At 33.5% G+C, this 18,731-nt stretch overlaps 2 protein-coding genes across 4 annotated transcripts; one reads left to right on the top strand and one right to left on the bottom strand.

The window, feature by feature from the left end:
• LOC107942930 (geranylgeranyl transferase type-2 subunit alpha 1) lies at positions 1–4,434 on the top strand. Of its 2 annotated transcripts, none has more exons than XM_016876665.2 (8): positions 1–453; positions 578–740; positions 979–1,139; positions 1,237–1,341; positions 1,714–2,502; positions 2,601–2,781; positions 3,140–3,326; positions 3,615–4,434. In XM_016876665.2, the coding sequence occupies exons 1-8, from the start codon at positions 338–340 to the stop codon at positions 4,001–4,003; spliced, it is 2,091 nt and encodes a 696-aa protein (XP_016732154.1). In that variant the 5' UTR covers positions 1–337; the 3' UTR covers positions 4,004–4,434. The 2 variants fall into 2 exon arrangements, with proteins under 2 accessions (XP_016732154.1, XP_016732155.1); XM_016876666.2 differs by having other exon boundaries at positions 49–453; positions 3,182–3,326.
• A 6,175-nt stretch (positions 4,435–10,609) lies between these two features.
• LOC107943887 (serine/threonine-protein kinase CTR1) lies at positions 10,610–18,419 on the bottom strand. Of its 2 annotated transcripts, none has more exons than XM_041114895.1 (16): positions 18,167–18,419; positions 16,892–17,808; positions 16,473–16,771; positions 16,237–16,381; positions 14,862–14,977; positions 14,432–14,640; positions 13,942–14,349; positions 13,762–13,802; positions 13,535–13,603; positions 12,765–12,865; positions 12,590–12,674; positions 12,413–12,511; positions 12,235–12,303; positions 11,738–11,869; positions 11,492–11,586; positions 10,610–11,147 (listed from the first exon to the last, which is right to left on the bottom strand). In XM_041114895.1, the coding sequence occupies exons 2-16, from the start codon at positions 17,696–17,698 to the stop codon at positions 11,075–11,077; spliced, it is 2,748 nt and encodes a 915-aa protein (XP_040970829.1). In that variant the 5' UTR covers positions 17,699–17,808; positions 18,167–18,419; the 3' UTR covers positions 10,610–11,074. The 2 variants fall into 2 exon arrangements, with proteins under 2 accessions (XP_040970829.1, XP_040970830.1); XM_041114896.1 differs by having other exon boundaries at positions 18,196–18,384.
• Positions 18,420–18,731: the final 312 nt, after the last annotated feature.

The following is an 18,731-nucleotide window of genomic DNA, read 5'->3' as shown; positions in this document are numbered from 1 at the left end:
ATGATCACTATCCCTGTTGTAGGCATGATATTATTTTTTTGCAATTAACTTTGGTCTCTTCTTGAAACTAGGTTTTGCTGCATATTGCAAACCTCAAAATGACTACATTATCATGCTAAAATTATCATTGTCATATCACTTTTCCTAAAGAAACTTGTATTGCATCAGCTTGTATGTGCATTTGAGTTTTGCAGTCCATTCGTTTCACTATATGTTACTTGAAAAAATACGCTACTATCAAATGTCACTCTAATCACTTTAACATATTTTAAAAAACAAAGAAAACCGCAGCGCCAAGCCAGAGCCACTTGAGAAACAGAGGAACTGAAAAGGAAAAATGCACGGCCGGCCCCGAAAAGCACCGAAACCTGAAGATGAAGCGGCTTCGTCTGCCAAAGCCCAGAAGCTACGCGCTCTTCAAACTCAATTCTTCACCTTTCACCATAATAAAATGTAATCCTCTCTCCCTCTCTTTTTTGGGTTAAATTTGTAATATTATTTAGAACTTTTTCTGATCTAATTTAAGATGAATTTTTTGTTATCATTTTGATTTTTCTTGGTATTTAAAATTGGTCAGTTACACCAAAGAGGCGGTTGAACTTAGTGCCAAGCTTCTTGAGATCAATCCTGAATCGTACACCGCTTGGAACTATAGGAAACTCGCTGTTGAGCACTATCTGAATCTGCCCGATTGTAATCCTGACTCGATCAAGTCTGTTCTAGATGATGAACTCAGAGTGGTGCGTTGCTTACTTGCTTTAAGGATTTCATTTTACTGCCCTATTTTAGTTAAACAAATGTGATTTTATTTTATATTTTCTAAAGATCGAGATTTTCTAGTTTGGATTAGTTAGGATCTAAATGATGCTATAGTTTTATCCCATTTCACTTTATTTTAGAATTATATTTCTTTCTTTGCGTGTAAGAACATATAGATATTCCTTCTTTGAAATTTATTGATTGAAGGAAATTGTGCAGGTCGAGAACGCATTGAGGCAAAATTTTAAGTCATATGGAGCATGGCATCATCGAAAATGGGTTCTCAGCAAGGGCCATTCATCGATCGATAATGAGCTGAGATTGCTGGACAAGTTCCAGAAGGCTGATTCTCGTAATTTCCATGCATGGAATTATAGGAGGTGAAATTAGTATGCCTTTTCTGTTAATCTTGGTGCGTGTAGGTGTGGAGAATTATTATTTTGTGCCATTCATGTCTTCTTTTATTATTCTTCCCAGATATGTTGCAGAGTCAATGAAGAGATCAGAACAGGATGAATTGAAATATGCTGAGGATATGATTTACACAAATTTTAGCAACTACTCTGCATGGCATAATCGAAGGTAAAATTGTTTCCTTAAATCTAAGGTCATAATGTTTCTTTATGGTGCTTTAATTTTGTATATAGGAAGTGAATACCAATTCCTTGTTTGATAAATATATTAGTTATTTGTGCTAGATAATTGTTGATGTTTTCTGTGGCCAAGTTTCTTTTCGCTGAGCTATGGTCAAAGTGTATTAATAAGTTCTAGCAATTCACTGTAATCCTGCCCTTGATATGGTATTTGTTGTTGGACTTAGGCTCTGATTGCGTTATCAATTTTTATTTTAATGAATAATTATTCCAAATAGAATCTTGATTGATGGAGTATAATGTTTCTCTCCATGCTCAATATATCTGCTAATGATATGAATTGCATGAATAATTTCTGCAGCGTATTGTTGTCTGCTTTATTTGAGAAAAAGGCTGGAGGATTTCTCTTGAAAGAGAAGGTCTTGCCAGAGGAATACGAATTCATACACCAAGCCATATTTACAGACCCTGATGATCAAAGTGGATGGTTTTATCATCTTTGGCTACTAGACCAAACAGTTACAACTGACTCTCCTCTCCTTGCTTCGTCTTGGCCTGGTCATGGTTCTGATGTCCTTCTAGTGGGAGATAGATGCTATAATGGTTCTGCATTTTCTCCATTTTCAGCTTTGCATTCTGATTCAGGGTCATTTCCCATTGTTCTTTATTTTAATCAACCTGTTGGGGGTGTAAACTCATCTACAGTTACTGTTGAATGTGGATTTAATAAAAATGAAGATCTTTTTTGGAAACCACTTTCTGCAAGTAACTCACAAACTGCACAAGTTTGGGTTGCACATTTAAAAGTTCCATCTTCAGATCTTCATTCTACAGTTGAAGTTAGTGTTGGACATTCTAAGGGAATCATTTCAACAAGAGGGTTTGTATATAGCCATCCTTCAATGTTCTCATTTAAAGTACATGTACAGCCTATGGAAAGAGATTCCTCTCAAGTTTCAGTTGCAGAAAATATTTCATTGAGAGAAGAAAATTTTAAGGTCTATGGAACACAATCGGAGGAATCAATTATTGACTCTTTTGATCAATTAATTATCAAGAATGGTCATGAAACAACTGCATCTAACTGGCGTTTTGAGGCTTTAGCTAAAGAGATTGAATGCTTCCGTGAACTGTTATCGTTGGTGGACTGGTGAACTTGGATAACTTAATTATTACCTTTATTGAACTCTTAGGAAGCACATTTTTAATAATGTCTCTTATTTTTGTTTTTTTCTTCCTTTTCTGTAGTAAAATTGGAAAGCTTACACTTGCTAGATTACTGAAGGCTTATGATGCAATGTCATATCCGTTCGCTAACAAACTGGTGCATTCAGAAGAAGTTCTTGAGCTGTATAGTGATTTGATGAAATTGGATCCAACACATTACCAGTTCTACAAGGATGAACATAGCATTGTCTTGCTACAGAAGGTGAGTGCATACTTTCTCAGTGATTTGGTCACTAAAAGCAATCATTTAAGCTTTAGAGTTGGACTGTTGTTGTTTCCGATGTTTTGTGCAAGTAGCCAGATCTTTTCTACAACTTCTAAAATGTATGTTTACTTGTTAGGTTACTGTATTTTATGTATGTTTATTTGAATTGGTACTTTGTGGTGTAAAAAAAACCTTCCTCTAGACAGCTAACCTTTGTGTTAGAAAGATTCTGTGCATGTTTGATCCTCTCATTTGTTAATTTTTTTTCGTTTTTCACTATTGTACTAATTTCTGGTATAGATTGTTAGATTTGCATATAGGTTAACTGAGAACCTTTTATCTATCTATTCTGTAGGTGACATCTAGTAAAGAGTCTTTACTTCAACATTGCTTTCAGTATAAGGACTCGGCTTCATCAGCTATATGTGACCCTATCTGTCTCCGGCTGAATAACTTATCACTGTCACGGATGGGAGCTTTTGAGAAATTATTGTGGGTCCAAATGTTAGATCTCAGCCACAATGAACTACAATCAATTGAAGGTACTGTACTCTCACTAATGTTTCAAAATATTGTTTGTCGAATTGGAGACTATTCAATAAGTTTCTTAATACTTGAGCTGTTGTTAGTGTTTCTTACAAATTTTCGATTTCTGTCTTCCCACTCCACTTCATACCCTTTTATTCTTAAATGTATGAAATCAAAGAATCCAATGTGAATCTAAACAATGCATGATGCTCCTTTGTTGGGCCTTTTTCCTACTAGTCTGCACTGACTTGGAGTAGAACCTTTTTAGCAATTTACACTTAGACTGAATGTATTGTTGTTAGGATTGGAAGCTATGCAGCTTCTCTCTTGTTTGAGTTTGAGAAACAATAAACTGAGAAGTTTAACTACTCTGGAGCCTTTGAGAAAGCTCAAGTCATTAAGAATACTGGATATTTCATACAACCAGATTGGTGATCAATCTATTGACACAACAAGGTACGTGTGCTCTTCTCCTTTGTCTCATTCAGTTGGAAGTGAATTGAACAGGGATGAAACCGTGACCAGCGATGTTGCTCTTATTAACAATTGGGAGGCTTTTTTTATTTTTAAAGACTTCAACTTGAATCAATTAGATATAGTGGGGAACACAATTGCTGATGAAAAGTTTAAGTCAGTTCTGGTTAAGATTATGCCTAAACTTAAGCAACTAGATGGCAAACTCTTAGATTGAGTTTCAATATATTTGCTTGGTAATCTCTACATTTGATATCCACTTTAGTTCCCACACATTACCATATTCTTGTTATAATTTGAGACTCTTTCTTGTCGTAGCATGAGAACTTATTGAGGATGTTGTAATGTTAAAAGGTGTTGGTCATAAAACATTGAATAAAAGTTTGACCAATTATTTTGTATGTGGGATGATTATCGGCTGTAAGAGGTAAACCATAGTTCAATTTTTGTACCAACAAAAGAAAAGCATTTTACTTTTAATTTTTATGGCGTTCTTGCTGTTTTAAGCTTTAGGGGTTCCTTACATCTCAGACTCCCCTTAGCAGCTACTAGTTATACAACTTTCACCATTTTTGCTTAATTTGTACTTCATACAAGTTCGGGTCTAGACCCAAAGTGAGAATAAAAAAAGTTACAATCTTTTGGACTTTTGTTTTTGGCTGTTTTAATGTCATGATTAGAACATTTCTTTAAAACATGAGCTGAAAATCCACTTTCTATGGTCGATGTTCTTTGCCTTTCTCTGAAACTTGGACTGGTCTTATGCTGTCGCAATGATTTTGTTACAATTGCAACCCAAATATGGAGAGTGCATCATGTGGCTTGGAATATAGTAGCATTGGATCACGAAACTCAAAGATGAATCAAAAGTTATTGTAGAGGATTATCCGGCATTGATGAGATTGATCGAGTAAATGCTACCCAAAAAGACAGCGACATGATTGAAGGTGCCGGAAATACAGCCGGTAAGTATCTAAACTGTAAGCATCTTGAAATGAAGAAATGTAAAAATTTGACTGTTAAAGTGACAAACCCCTGTTGAACACTTGTACACGCATCACTGCACAGTTTATCTGCAAATCCCAATTTCAATATGGTTAGTCAAATCAAAATCATGGAGAACAAATGAAAGGACCTAACAGAATCATGCGGTAGAACTACCATGGACGCCCCTGTTAAGACACATATTATATTTAGTCCTCTTTACTCAAAAAATGGACAAATTAATCTCTATACGTTAGTTCAAAGAACTAATTAGTCATTTTTATTAAGAATTTTATCCATTTATACTGTTAAAAATTAACGTGGTTAACGGAATAATCAGACAATGACACGTGACGTGCTATGAATACTTTATACTGACATATGGGTACTAATTTTTAACAGCAATAATAGATGAAATTTTTAATAGAAAGACTAGTTTGTTATTTGATTTAACGTATAGGGATTAATTTACCCAATTTTTAAGTACAGGGTGCAGAATGCAATCTGACTCTTAGTATAGAGGCTTCCATGGTACTTTTACCGTTGAATTAGTTTAGGACAATAAATAAAACATTAAACTCACCAAATTGTTGCCCAAAATAGCTTCCATTCTTTTCCTCCACATTCTTTAGCAGTCCCTCAACACATGAACGAGCTAAGATACCAAGAACTAGCCCAAACATAGCAACGAAAAGGATAGCTTTATTCATGTTTTTCAACTTAGATGCCATTATAATTTTGGGGTTTGTAAGAAACAACCCAATTGAAATGAATAGGGAACAATTCTGGGTTTTCGACGTTCTCAGATTTCTCTTATATACATGATAAGAAAACAAGTTGATTTGCTGAGTCACTGTTCATATATTATAAACAAATATTATTCAATGAAAAGCTTCTCTAGTCAATAACAATGGGGATTCTTATAATTAAGAATTAGTTAGTACTTACGTTTCATTTAAATATGTTGGTTTTGTGTGGTTGATTGATTTGAAACTTGCGAAGCACGAAGTCAATTTCTTTGTTTTGTAGAATATACGTTGTTATGTCAACTCAAATCTTCCATGTGCTTGAGGGGTCTCCCCCTTATTCGAATATAGTTTAATTAATTTAAGTTGATATCTTTTAAGAAATTCAAATTTTAATATTCCTTTTGTGTTCTAAACTACAAAGTTTTGCTAGTTTCTTTTCTTTTTAATTGTTACTTTAATAACTTGGGATAGATGCCAAAACTATACATAAGTTATAGTTTAATGTATAATTGTATACATGAATTTTGATTTGATCTAATTTTTTTGTAAATTATTAACACAATTATTGATATAACATCATTTTATGTTTATATATTGCATACATAAATAATTATATTTATCTAATATAAATGTATTTATATCTTTAAATATGCATGATTAAATCAATATTAAAGTTTCAAGTATACATTTAAACCATAATTAGAGTTTTATATGTATAGTTGAACCAAATTAAAGTTAATGTATACAATCGCACATTAAATCAAAATTCATATATAATTTTAAGATTTATCCCTAACAACTTACTTTATATGACAAATGTCAAACTTTACCTAATCGATTTCTAAATTTTATTTTATGTTAAGTATACATGGCAAGGTAATTTCTGTATCAAAATTAGTTCAAGTGACCTCCTAATTTGTTAATGGTAGAACTTCAGTGATGTAACTTGATATTTGTGACCTACAAGGAAGCTAAGTGACCTAAATTATAAATTATCTACTTTTGGTCCTTAGATCTTTTCATATTAATTTCATGTACTTTTTGAAACATGAATTATATAAAACATTTTTACTTTATTTTGTTACTAGTGTAATAATATGAGTGAAAAACTTATTTATTGCATATGTATTACAATAGTTGTAGAAATTTAAATTTGAAATTAAAAGACTTATGTAAAAAAAATAAGATCTCTTCAAAATAAGTGAAATTCTTCATATTTTTTAGCAAAATAAGTCATAAGTGTAATTAAATATTAGCAATTTAATTAGATTATTGTTAACTCATATTAAAATGTGTAAAAATTAATACTCCTAGCCTTTAAAATTTATGATGAATCCTATTATTTTGTTTATTTGGCAATTGCTCCTCTTTGGCCACTAGCAAATTTTCACAGTTCCAATCAAAAAACATAGCATTCCAAGAACTAAACAAATGTTTATATTGTAATGAAGGTCAAATATTGATTGTTTGTTCACAACTTCATGGCTATAAGCCAAAGAACCAATGAACTAAACAAAATGGTTTAAAAAATTGAAAATTATACTTAAATCCCATGATTGATTTTCAACTGATTTAGCATTTTCTTTTCCTTTCCCTACAATTTGTAACACCATTACTTTGGCTTTGACAGTCATTTTCAGTTCCAAAATCTCTTTTGCCTGCCAGATTTTGGACCAAAACATTGCCAATGGCCAAGTCACCATGATTAATGTGTTTTAAAAATACAATAATTTACAGAGGAAAAGGATTATCAGCCATTGATGAGATTGATCTTGTAAATGCAACCCAGAATAACAAAGACATTGTTGAAGGTGCAAAAAGCAGGGATCCCAAATATCTACACTGTAACCACTTAGCAATGAAGAAATGGAGGAATTTGACTGCCAATGTAACAAATCCATCCTTGATACTTCTTATCACAGTGCTACCAGCAAGTTCATCTGCAAATTTCGGGGATCAATTTGCAAAATTTAGTACAATTTCCAATTTTAAAAAAAGAAAATAAAGAGAACATTGTCAGTTTATAGTTCAATGACCATTAACAATATTTCAACATTAAACTCACCAAGATAGCTTCCAATTTCATTGTTTTGTGACCAATGAAAATAAGTGCGAGCAATGATACCAACAAGTAGTCCAAGCAGGGCATGGAATATTATAGCCTGGTTCATGTTCTTCAATTTGGTTGCCATTGTTATGAATCGAAAGCTTGTTTGGGCTTTTTGTGTGTGTGTGTGTCCTTCTTTGCACTCTTTTTTTCTTTGATGACTTTTCCTTAAAGCAAATGGTCTACAGCAATGGAGATGACAAGCTTCTGGTTTTCAAAGGACACCTCACTGTCCTCTTAAATATCCGATTAGAAACCGAGTTAATTCACTGAGTCATCATGAATAATTTTTAGACTTAATTAAACAGTTGAACCTTAAATGTTCTTTTTTTAGTTAAGTATTTAAACTTTTTTTAGTCGTACTTAAAATTTATTTTCGTAACCAATATTATTTTTACCGTTATATTAATTAACAAAAACCTTTATATTTAATTAAAAAGCGAAACCTTATTAGAATTTATTTACTTGAATTTGATTAGAAAATTAAAAAAAATTATTCTAATATTAAATAAAATAAAAAATACATCCACTCTCTCTTTCATCTTCTCCACCTTAATTTATTTCGGGAGAGGGAAAGGGAGGGAGAAAGGAAGGGAAAGAGATTTTTTTTATTTAATATTAATATAATTTTTTTATTTAATTATTTTTTCTTCATTTTCTAGTTAAATTAAGGTAAATTAATTTTTTTAATGACACATGTTACATTCTTTCTAATTGGTTGCAAATTTTTTTTAATGAATATAATAATATGAGTCAACATTAGTTACGGAAATAAAATTTATGTGCTTGATTTTAATAAAAAATAATTTAAATATCTAACTAAAAAATCATAATGTAAATAATTTAATTTCTTAGTAGGAAGCTTATTCGGTCAAAAACTAAATAGGGGTAAGGAGAGAAATTTATTAATTATTAGTGTTTGTTCCCTCAATAAACCTTCATGTATTATTTTTTGAGTAAATTATATTATTAATTATTAAATTATGAGTAAATTTTCACTTTAGTTATTTAAATTATGAGTCAACATTAGTTACAAAAATAAAGTTTATGTACTTGATTTGACCAAAAAATAATTTAAGTACCTAACTAAAAAAATCATAATTTAAGGAACAACTATTGAATTAAGTTAAATTTTTAATAAAAGATTTAATTTCTTAGTAGGAAACTTATTTGGTCAAAAACTAAATGGGTTAGGAGAGAGGTTTATTAATTATTAGTCTTTGTTCCCTCAACAACTTTTTCTTATTTATTTTTTGAGTAAACTATATTATTAGTGGGTAAGTTTTAGTCATTTAACTAAAACTTACAATTTAATCATTGAATTATTCAAAAAAATTTATTTAAGTCATTGAACTATTTAAAAGTTTTTATTTAAGCTATTAGACTGTTAAGTTCTTTTTTAAAAAAAAAGTTCCGCCAACAAGCTGTAAGTGATGATTTGATGATCGATACAGTGGATTGGTACCCATCATTGAATAAAAGAACATATCATAGATTTAAGTTGATTTGACGATCAGTTTCAAAGATCAGAAAAAACTATTTGAATTTCATTCCAAAGACTTGTGACATCTAAAGTTGTTACGTAAAAAAGAAAAAAAACTATAGAAAAGAAATAGAAGAGAACTTTTGATTAGTGCAGTCAATGCGAACATAGAAAGCCATATAGCATTGATTTTCACATCTCAGTGACTTAAATGAAAACTTTTGAATAGTCTAGTGACTAAATTATAACTTTTTTAGTTAAGTGACCAAAATGAAAACTTACCCATAGTTTAGTGACTAATGGTGTAGTTTACCTTTGTCTTTTTTCAAAATATTCAATTTCTTCCATATATTTCGAACTTAATATATGATTCTTTAATCAAGTATTGAGTAATAATGGGAAGGCACACTGTACTTTTGAGAGAGTATGCAAATACGAATAAAATACACTACACTCTCAAGAGAGATACAAGTTTGAATCCTAAAAACGACATTATTAATAAAGATAGCCACATATCCCTAAAATAATTAACTTTAGTGAATAATAAAACAAACATTAATAATACTTTATTATACCAAAAATACATACCATCTTTAATATACGGAGTGATCATTTTTTTAAAACTGTCCATATCCTCGTTTGACAATATATTTAAAGCTTAGTTGAATTAATGTCACGAATCAACGAAACACCAAATTAATTAAGAAATTATTAAAATATTATTTTATATATAAAGAAATTTATATTAGGAAAATACTTTTTTATATTTTTATATAAGATTCAATAAAAATTTAACCTTAAGATTTGAACCACGACGGAATAAATTTTAAACAATTAATTTTTATAATACATATGTGATAATCTAGTTATAGCAACACACTAAATCCAAATTTGGCAGATTGTTAATATCTCCATTCAAAGCTTTTGAGTCGTATCAATATAAGAAATGGTTAGTGACTTGCAGATTAAGGTCTTGCAGAGCACGAAGCGCCTTCTTCTTTTTTTAAACGTTTTCAACTCTGCAGATTCCTTGGACTCCAAACACCCCTCACCTCTCTCCAATTCAGTTATGATACTGTCAATGCTATGTTTTGAAGTAACTCCTATTAAAGAGATGAAGAAGACATTATGTTGAATAAAATGAAAATCTTTAATATTTATTTATATTTGATAAATTTTCAAAAATTATTACATATGATTAATAAATAATTACTTATGTTGAAAAATATTAAGGCTATCACGCCTCTAGCACGATGGGATCTCTAGAGCAACTTAATTTTATTTTGGTTCAATCCAATCCCACCTTCACAGAAGTTGAGAAACTGTTTGTTAACTTAATAAAACATAATTTTAATATATATTATTAACTGGTATAAAAATACTTTTAATAATATATTTTTATTAAAAATACCCCTTCCTATTCTTGAATCCAAACACACCAGTACAATATTTTATCTCACTGCCACCCTCACTCTCATTCAATGCTGGTTTGACAGGATCTTAATTCAACTTCTAGTAGATTACAAACACGGCAAAATGAATACAAAAGTAGGGGCTAAAGCAAACTTTTTTTCTTGCTTAATCCTCTCCCAAGTTTTTTGTTCCATCATTGGCATGAATAAGAACACCAAAAACATACCAACATATCATAACCAATCCGAATTCATAAACATTCGGATTTTACATACACTGGCAAATTGCTTTATGTAAGAAAAGGCAACCCCCCATGCAAAACCTACATATAATAAACACAGCAACTCATTACAGCTTTGCTATATTTTTTTCCCCTTATTATTAATTATCGTTATAGGCCTCAACTTCTAATGGGAACTGCCTTCCAAATGGGTTAGATAAAACATCTACAGTTGCCTGGAACCAAAAACAAAAGTTAGTGGAATCTCCAAAATCAGCTGCTTTCAGGTTATTCAAACGACACCCATTGTTACTGTTTTCCTTTCTGCATCGCTACAATGGAGATTTCAGCAACTTCTTTAGTGCTATTACTATATTACCAAAAGACGGCCGTTGAGCGGGATCACTGCAAAAGTGCACATATACCAATTATCATCAGGAATTTTTAGTATTCTCAAATATAACTCCAGCAAATCCAAGAAATACTTGGCACCTATGTTAGTCGGGATAGATGTGACCGTGAAGTTCAAGTATGTTCAATGAAACTTGGGTTTGTTTTTTTTCATTTTTCTTTTACTTAGAGAGTAAGCTACTGCTAATCTCTCTCCTTATTACCCGTAAAACTGCTCCTTGGTCCTACCAGGACCGATGCATACAGAGAAAAGATAGCTATAGAGACTCCCCTATTCTAACTCATCATCATATAAAATTAAGTGCAGTGAATATATCTAGGACAAAGTATATACTTACTCGGCCCAACAAGATTCCATGAGGGAAACCAATTTGGGGGAGGTGTTCGGAGGAATGGCAAGCTTCCTATTCTGGAAAGCTACAGCACCAACCACCTACAATTTGCAGCACCACAAGAAACAGAATTAAGAAATACAGCATTGAAATACTTCCAACAGTTGGTCAATTACGTTGATATTTATGATTGCATTTGGTAAGAATAAGAAAAGAACCATAATGAAAAATAAGAAAACCAAATTTATCAACCTGGGCAGGACTGAGTCCATTCCATGGTTGTTGCATGGTAATAAGTTCCCATAGGATTACTCCGAAACTGTAAACATCAGATTTTTCATTTGAAGGCTCTCCACGAAGGAATTCTGGAGCCATCCACTCAGGCTGAAAATGAAAACAAGAGATTTAGATGCTGATTGATGCAATAGGAAGAAAAGTGTTCAAGGTACATGAGATTGAAAGAAACATCCAAGTTCATATAGAATGCAAGTCTGCAATTGTTGTATCTGTTCATCATTGTGCAAAACTGAACAAGGACAGGGTTTTATGATAGTGATTGTGATTGTTGTCTTTAATATAGATCAAATGTCATGATTTGGAATCCCCCACATAGCAAACCAACAATAGCTGTGGTAACGTATATATTTGATATATTTGAAATAATTGCCTTTAAAAGCAAGCTACCTACTGGTGTGTGCACCAGCTATAAAGGCAGTACACAAGAGAAAAGGAGGTTACGGGGTACTTACTGTTCCCGCCACAGATTTTGATGATATAAAAGTGCCCCCTTTGAATCTAGACAATCCAAAATCACACACCTGGGCATGACATAAGAAATTGGAAATTGTTCATTTGAAAAGAAAAATTGCAAAATAAACAAACCAAAAAAAAAAAAAAAGCAAAATGAAGAACTCTTTATTTATATACCTTAACTGTCCAGTTCTTATCAACCAACAGGTTGGGTGACTTGAGATCCCAGTGAACTATGGGAGGATTAAGGCAATGAAGATAGTTGATCCCCTTGGCCTATTTCCAACATAGAACATTAATGTTGTGCTAACATTCAACAATAGATAAAATGTACAAGTAGAGAACAGTACGAACCACATCCAATGCCATACGCAATCGCCGCCTCTGATCAAGTGTTTCTCCAGCACTAGGCCTATGAATGAGGCGGTATAAACTACCCCTGTTTGACAATGACAAAAACCAGGTGTCAGCCATGTGTTATTTCTCATAGAGATATCATTTCATTGTCTTAAATTATAACAGTTATTACCTCGGAAGATACTCTGTCACAATTGACAGATGAGGCCTTTTTGTAACAGCACCCATAAAAAGGACCACATTTGGATGTCGAACACGTTTCATTATAGCAACCTGAAAAATGCATATGAACAGAAGTTATAGTTTATATCAAATGACTACATCCATCTTACTCAGGAATTTATAGGAGGTAGTAACATCACACGTGCTCCTTCACATCAATGCATCACTAAGAAATAGCCTTCCATGCAAGGGTGAATCTAGAATTTTTTTTAGTAAGGGCCGAAATTGAACAATAAATTTTTGGGAGGTCAGAATATAATTTTATCATATACATTAGTTTATGATTTCATCATTGTTGAAAGGACTAAAACAGATTTTTTTTTCCTTTTTGGGAGGGCCAAAGTGCAATTTTACCATATATGAATTTATAATTTAATGATCTATAAAGGGGCTGAATTGAAATTTTTTTATTTTTTTGGTATCCTCCCCTGCTTCCAAGCACAAATACAAGTAATAATTAGATGATTGCTTTTGTTGATAAAGGGCAGAAACAGATCATGCAGGGAAAAGAATCCCAAAAGAATAAGAATAAAAAGCAGAAAACTTAATGGTACGATATTAGATGAGGAGCATGCCTCAACTCAATATACAGAAATAGTTGCTGCATAACATGTATTACTTATGCAATGAGAAAATGACATCTGTCCAAAGGGAATGTGTAGTTCTAACACAATACGGATAATAACATTTATTGATTTTTAGGTTTTATCCACTACAAACCTCTCTCAGAAACTCTTTCAACTGATCATCATGAAAATCTTGGACAGTCAAGACTTTGACAGCAACATCCTGCATTGGAACAGCAGTTGTTAATTACTATAAGACTACAGCAACCCCGCATTCTATACATTCATTAACCAAGGGAAAAGAATTATATCAAAATCATCCATCATCCATTAAATCCACACACCAATGATTTTCAGTTGCAAGAAAGAAAAAATACTAACCGATCCATGCCACTCAGCACGATGAACTGTTCCAAATGAGCCTGCAAAATGAGATTTGAAAAAAAAAAGTCAGTACGAGCTTCACTGTTTATCTTCTGAGAGAGCCAATTTTGAAAATGCTTGAAGAGAAGGAAAGATGAAGTATATTTATCTCCAAATAAGAAGGCCTAAGAGAAGTACCAGCACCAACACGCTCCTTAATACGCAATTCATCCCATGATATCTCAAGCCAGTCCATTGCAAGAGAAGGTTCAAGATGTAGATATCTCGGGATGGAAACAGTGGAGAACCTGCCTTGATTATCAAGTTCAGCCCCTATCTCCTCTAGATCTGACTGACTAGGTAAGTTAACTTTCAACTGCTTTTCACTTTTTACCACTGGACTTCCAGATACACCAATTTCTTCTTTAAGTGTTTGTTCTTTGGCGACTTTATCTCTGCAATGTCTAGAATTCATTGTTGATCCAGCTGCTGTTTCCAAAGGCATCCCCTTTCCAAAAGAATCTCGGTCAGTTGCTGCATGTATTGATGGCTTTTGGTTTCCAAGCAAACCATTGTCCTTCAACTGTTGAGATTTCTCAACGCCACCTGCAGGAGATTGAAGTTCACTGTTTAGTTTCACTTTTAAGAGTTTGATTTATTTTGCAGAATATGTATCCAAATGACTTACCAGAATGTAGAGGATTCCTATAATGAGAACTAGAACTCTTTGAGTCTATTATCTGACAGTAAGATGAATTATCCATGTAAGGTTGCTGGAATTCTTTAAGATGAGAAATTTGAAATGGTGAAGGCATGGAAGAAAGGAATCCTCCATTGATAGATGAATCTGGGCCATGGAGATTTCCTGGCTCCCCAACAAGATCAACTACATATTCCCTGCTAGACAATGTATTAGCAAAAAACATATAATAGAAAGAGAAAATCTTGGAAACGAATGAAATTCTATTAAAAAATGGAAGTTTTAGCACTTTTTTATATCCTGACATAACAATATAATGGAGTGGTGAGAACTGTGATGATATTAAGTGTAAAATAACTACACCGCTCAGACAACTAAACAAGATTAAGTAGAATAACTAAAATTTTGTGTAGCTTACCTTGATGACTGTCGGTCATCTTCAATTTTAACAAGGCAAGAAGAACGATGATCTGCTGCACAATATTTGCATCCTTTAGCAATCCTACACGGCAAGCCTATATAATCTGCCAATTTCTGCATATGTAAACAATACACCATGTTAGTGAAAAATCCCAAACCAGAGCCATCCGCTGCAAGACATCTACATTTTTAGGGTGACCAGGCCATAAGTACACGAACATTTTACACATCAGCATAAACTCATAAATCGATCAAATCGAACATCCATTCTTCATCAGGTATCCTGGTCTAGCAAAGAGAATATCATGAAGTGCAACACTTGGGAACAAGCTAATGTCTTTTAAATATTTTAAATTCTGAAGAAGAGAAAATGTCTATCTAAAAGCTTTAAAAGTTCATTTTACAACACCAGGTTTCAGAAAGCGAAATCCATTCTTAAAAAGTGAAAAAATAATTGATAAGAGGGGAAACGGCCTGGTCCTCCCATGAGGACCCCATAAGAATCAAATATTTCACAAAACCTTGTGAATTCACCATGGCAGGCTACAAATACCTCACTGAATGATCATGGAATAGGGAGAACTCATAATAGACGGGCTATAGTTCTGGGTGTCACTGATGCTCCTAATTCAGTTGCAATACCAATGCCCCCTGTTAAAGACATTCATATATGGTTTAAAAAGTTCTTGTCCTATAGGAAAAGGTAGTCCTTGTTACTGGAAAATTATACAAGAGTCATTTCCAATAAAACAATTTTTGAAAACACTCACTTTCAGTCAAAATAAAAGAAAACTTATCCAATCCAGACCTTCAAAAATACATACAGTATATATACACCCACAAAGAAAATGCTTTTCATTCCAGAAGAATTTCAGACCAAAGAAAAGAGAATAAGAGAAACAAACATATAGGGTAAATAAGATCACATATGAAGAACCCTTCTCAAACTAGGATCACTCAAAAAGTTCCCAAACTTCTACCTCAGAACAATCTGCCTTACTGTTCTACATCCCAGCATTTACTAGCAGTTACTTCTACCCCAATTGAACTTTGAACTTCCTTTTCAAAGTTTTAGTCGTGCCAAAAACAAAACAAGGAATATAGTTCCATCGATGCTATAGGGGACCTAATACTAGTAGTTCAACCCAAGATTTAAACACCCAACCACTTAAAAAGTACAATAAAAATAAACTTCTAACGTTCACTACTACCTATACAAAACAAGGGTTTGAATATAGACAAATTTATACATCAGTACTTCTTCCATCACAACCTTTTCTCTAGCGTTTTTCTTTGTGTACGTGTGGGTTGATCATAAGTATTTGAGATGATAAGCTAGAACAACAACAACAAAAAAGGCTATGTTTTGGCACCTTAAAGAGGATTGCACGATGCCTGCAAAGTCCAATGGATAGGCTGCCAATGGGAAGCACAATACACTTATGAAAATCCTTCAATCTCGTACTGACCAATTTCCAGCGGTTGTGAAGATCCCCTTGCTCCACCGGAAAAGTTCCCCTAAATATATAACAATTCAAACACAAAGGAAAATAGATTAGAAAATAGTGAAAAAAAATTAACCCTTAAGGGTAAAAAGGGAGAAACCTACCCCATGTATATAGCAACAAGTTTTCCAAGCTTCTCGACCAACACTAAGGTATTTTCTGAAGCACAATATAACTCTTGTGCTTTATCTTCGAGTTCTTTGAGACGGTTATCCCCGCGTTTATCAACAAGAACAACCTCCATAGATGTCTCGTTGGGTTCAATTTCTTTAAGAGACATTAAAGGTGGTAAGCGTCTTCCTTCTTCAAACTCATTACACATCACCCATAGATATGGATTCATTCCAAGAATACTATAAAAACCATCTGAAATCTTATCACTATATGATAAACACCCACTAACCTGCAAATTAAGCATACAACAATCACATATTATTCACATTCAATACCTAAAAGAAACTATTAAGATCAAGTTCAGGATAGGAGAAAAAAATCAAGCGACAATGACGAGAAAATAAGATACCCATAGACGATAAGAAACAGTTTCTGCATCGGTGGCACCAGGTCCGCGAAACTCTTGTAAAAGCAAGGGTTCACTGAGGAGACTTGCTTGAGAAGTAAGCCTTCTAGCTAGCATAATCTGCAAATAGTAACTCTCCTTTGACTTGAGAGCTAAGCTATCTTTTTTCTCCTCCGACCCCGGTTCCTGTACTTCCCCTGTCGCCGGCACAGCCGCTGGAGATGAGTCCTTAGTCCATGTATCTTTAACCTCACTTGACAAGTTACCATCCAATGTCGTCCCAGAAAACAAGCTCCCTTCATAACTGCTACCACTCGAGAACCTCGGCAGTGATACCTGGCCGTCAAAGTTTCGGTCAACACTAAGGTCATTAACAACGACGGTGGTTTCCGGCACGGGAGGAGGAGGCGTCGGAGCTGGCTCTGGAGGTAACAACAACTCGCGATCTTCATGATGATAATCAGTAATCGATGGTTTCACGTAACGTGATCTCTCAGTAGTAGTTTTTTTCTTGAATAACAAATCGCGGAAAGCAGCGAGCTGTTGTTTCTTAGCTTGAAGCTTCTCGTCGGTGAAAAGATCCGACAACGGCGAGTAATCAGGCTTAACAGCTTCCACCGCAAACTCTTTCTGAGCAGCCGCCCTTGAGATCGACTTGCTCCGGTCATTTTCACTAGCCGCTGTTGTAGCAGCTACGGCTGATGTTTCTTTATCGACCTTTTTCTCGTGATCCAATAGCTGTTTCGTAGATGTTTCGACCCCACGATCGGGAAATTGCCTAGGGAAGAAGTAAGTCGTTCGATGAGGCATTTTCTCACGGGCCTCACGAGATCACTTACCCTCCACTCTCTTTTTCTCTTCGTTCTTTTCTCCCCTTTCAACAACCAACTCAAAAACCACCTTCACATTCCGTACAACTCCTGCAAATGAAAGTACCCCAAAAACCCAGATTCAAGCTACAAATGAAAAGAACCCCAAAAACCCAGATTCAAGCTCTGATAAAAAGAAAAAAAAACCCGATGATATCAGCGAAACTGATCAAATTTTATGAATGAAAAAACAAAAGGCTTATAATATCGAAAGAACAACGTAAAGTTGGCTTGGCTTTTAGTATTAGTAATATAACCGAATAGAAAGCTGAAGTCTAAAAAAGGTTTTCAAAGGGTTTCTTTCTTTTTATTTTCTGTAGTGCAGCTAAGAGAAACAAACGGTGGCAAAATTTATTATGAAATATTAAAATATAAAAGAAGGAAGGTGAAGAAGGTGTTGAAAGCTAACGTGCACCGGATGCGTGGACCTGTCCTTACGTAAAAACGGCACACGTAAAATTAGAAGCAAACTGGAGATGACACGTAGTCGTAGAGCTGTGGATGTGCGCACTAGTCGTAGGATAGCAGCAGTAATGGCTATTGGGAGTCCCCGCGGGTTTTTCGTATTAAAAAAAGGGAGGAAAGAAAAAAAAGTAAAGAACAGGAGATTTAAACACATACAGTCTGGCCGTGGAAATGGTGGCGAATGAGTAGGGGCTATATCGTCATCGGGAAAAATCCAAAAAAACAAATAAATAGAATAATAATAATAATAATAATAATAAAGGTGAATTAGAAAATTGACGAAAATTATTTTCTTAGATTTTGTTTTTTCAAATGACGGGATTGGACAGGTTTTCGGTTAGCTTTGATTGACGGCATGTGACGTTTCCTTTTGTGCATGAATAAACTTTTATCTAATTATGCTTTGAGTTATTAAATTTTTGTATGTTTAAAATTTTAGTTGATTTAATAATTGAAGCTTGATTGACAATCACGGTTGAAGGGGCTGATTCTTTTTAGTGAAGTCTGTA

The sequence above is a fragment of the Gossypium hirsutum genome, chromosome A06, assembly GCF_007990345.1.
Source record: "Gossypium hirsutum isolate 1008001.06 chromosome A06, Gossypium_hirsutum_v2.1, whole genome shotgun sequence".
Lineage (NCBI taxonomy): Eukaryota > Viridiplantae > Streptophyta > Magnoliopsida > Malvales > Malvaceae > Gossypium > Gossypium hirsutum.
The sequence above is the reverse complement of the archived record's forward strand: the minus strand, read 5'-3'. Positions and strand labels throughout refer to the sequence as shown.

What these genes read in the sequence shown, in the direction of transcription:
- LOC107942930 (XM_016876665.2), top strand. Translation starts at nt 338, where the DNA reads ATGCACGGCCGGCCCCGAAAAGCACCGAAACCTGAAGATGAAGCGGCT. An exon ending in ACCTTTCACCATAATAAAAT is followed by an intron (nt 454 to 577) that starts GTAATCCTCTCT and finishes AAAATTGGTCAG; the next exon opens with TTACACCAAAGAGGCGGTTG. An exon ending in CTGTTATCGTTGGTGGACTG is followed by an intron (nt 2,503 to 2,600) that starts GTGAACTTGGAT and finishes CCTTTTCTGTAG; the next exon opens with TAAAATTGGAAAGCTTACAC.
- LOC107943887 (XM_041114895.1), bottom strand. Translation starts at nt 17,698, where the DNA reads ATGCCTCATCGAACGACTTACTTCTTCCCTAGGCAATTTCCCGATCGT. An exon ending in GTGACAGAGTATCTTCCGAG is followed by an intron (nt 12,675 to 12,764) that starts GTAATAACTGTT and finishes ATTGTCAAACAG; the next exon opens with GGGTAGTTTATACCGCCTCA. An exon ending in ATGGAATCTTGTTGGGCCGA is followed by an intron (nt 11,148 to 11,491) that starts GTAAGTATATAC and finishes GCACTTTTGCAG; the next exon opens with TGATCCCGCTCAACGGCCGT.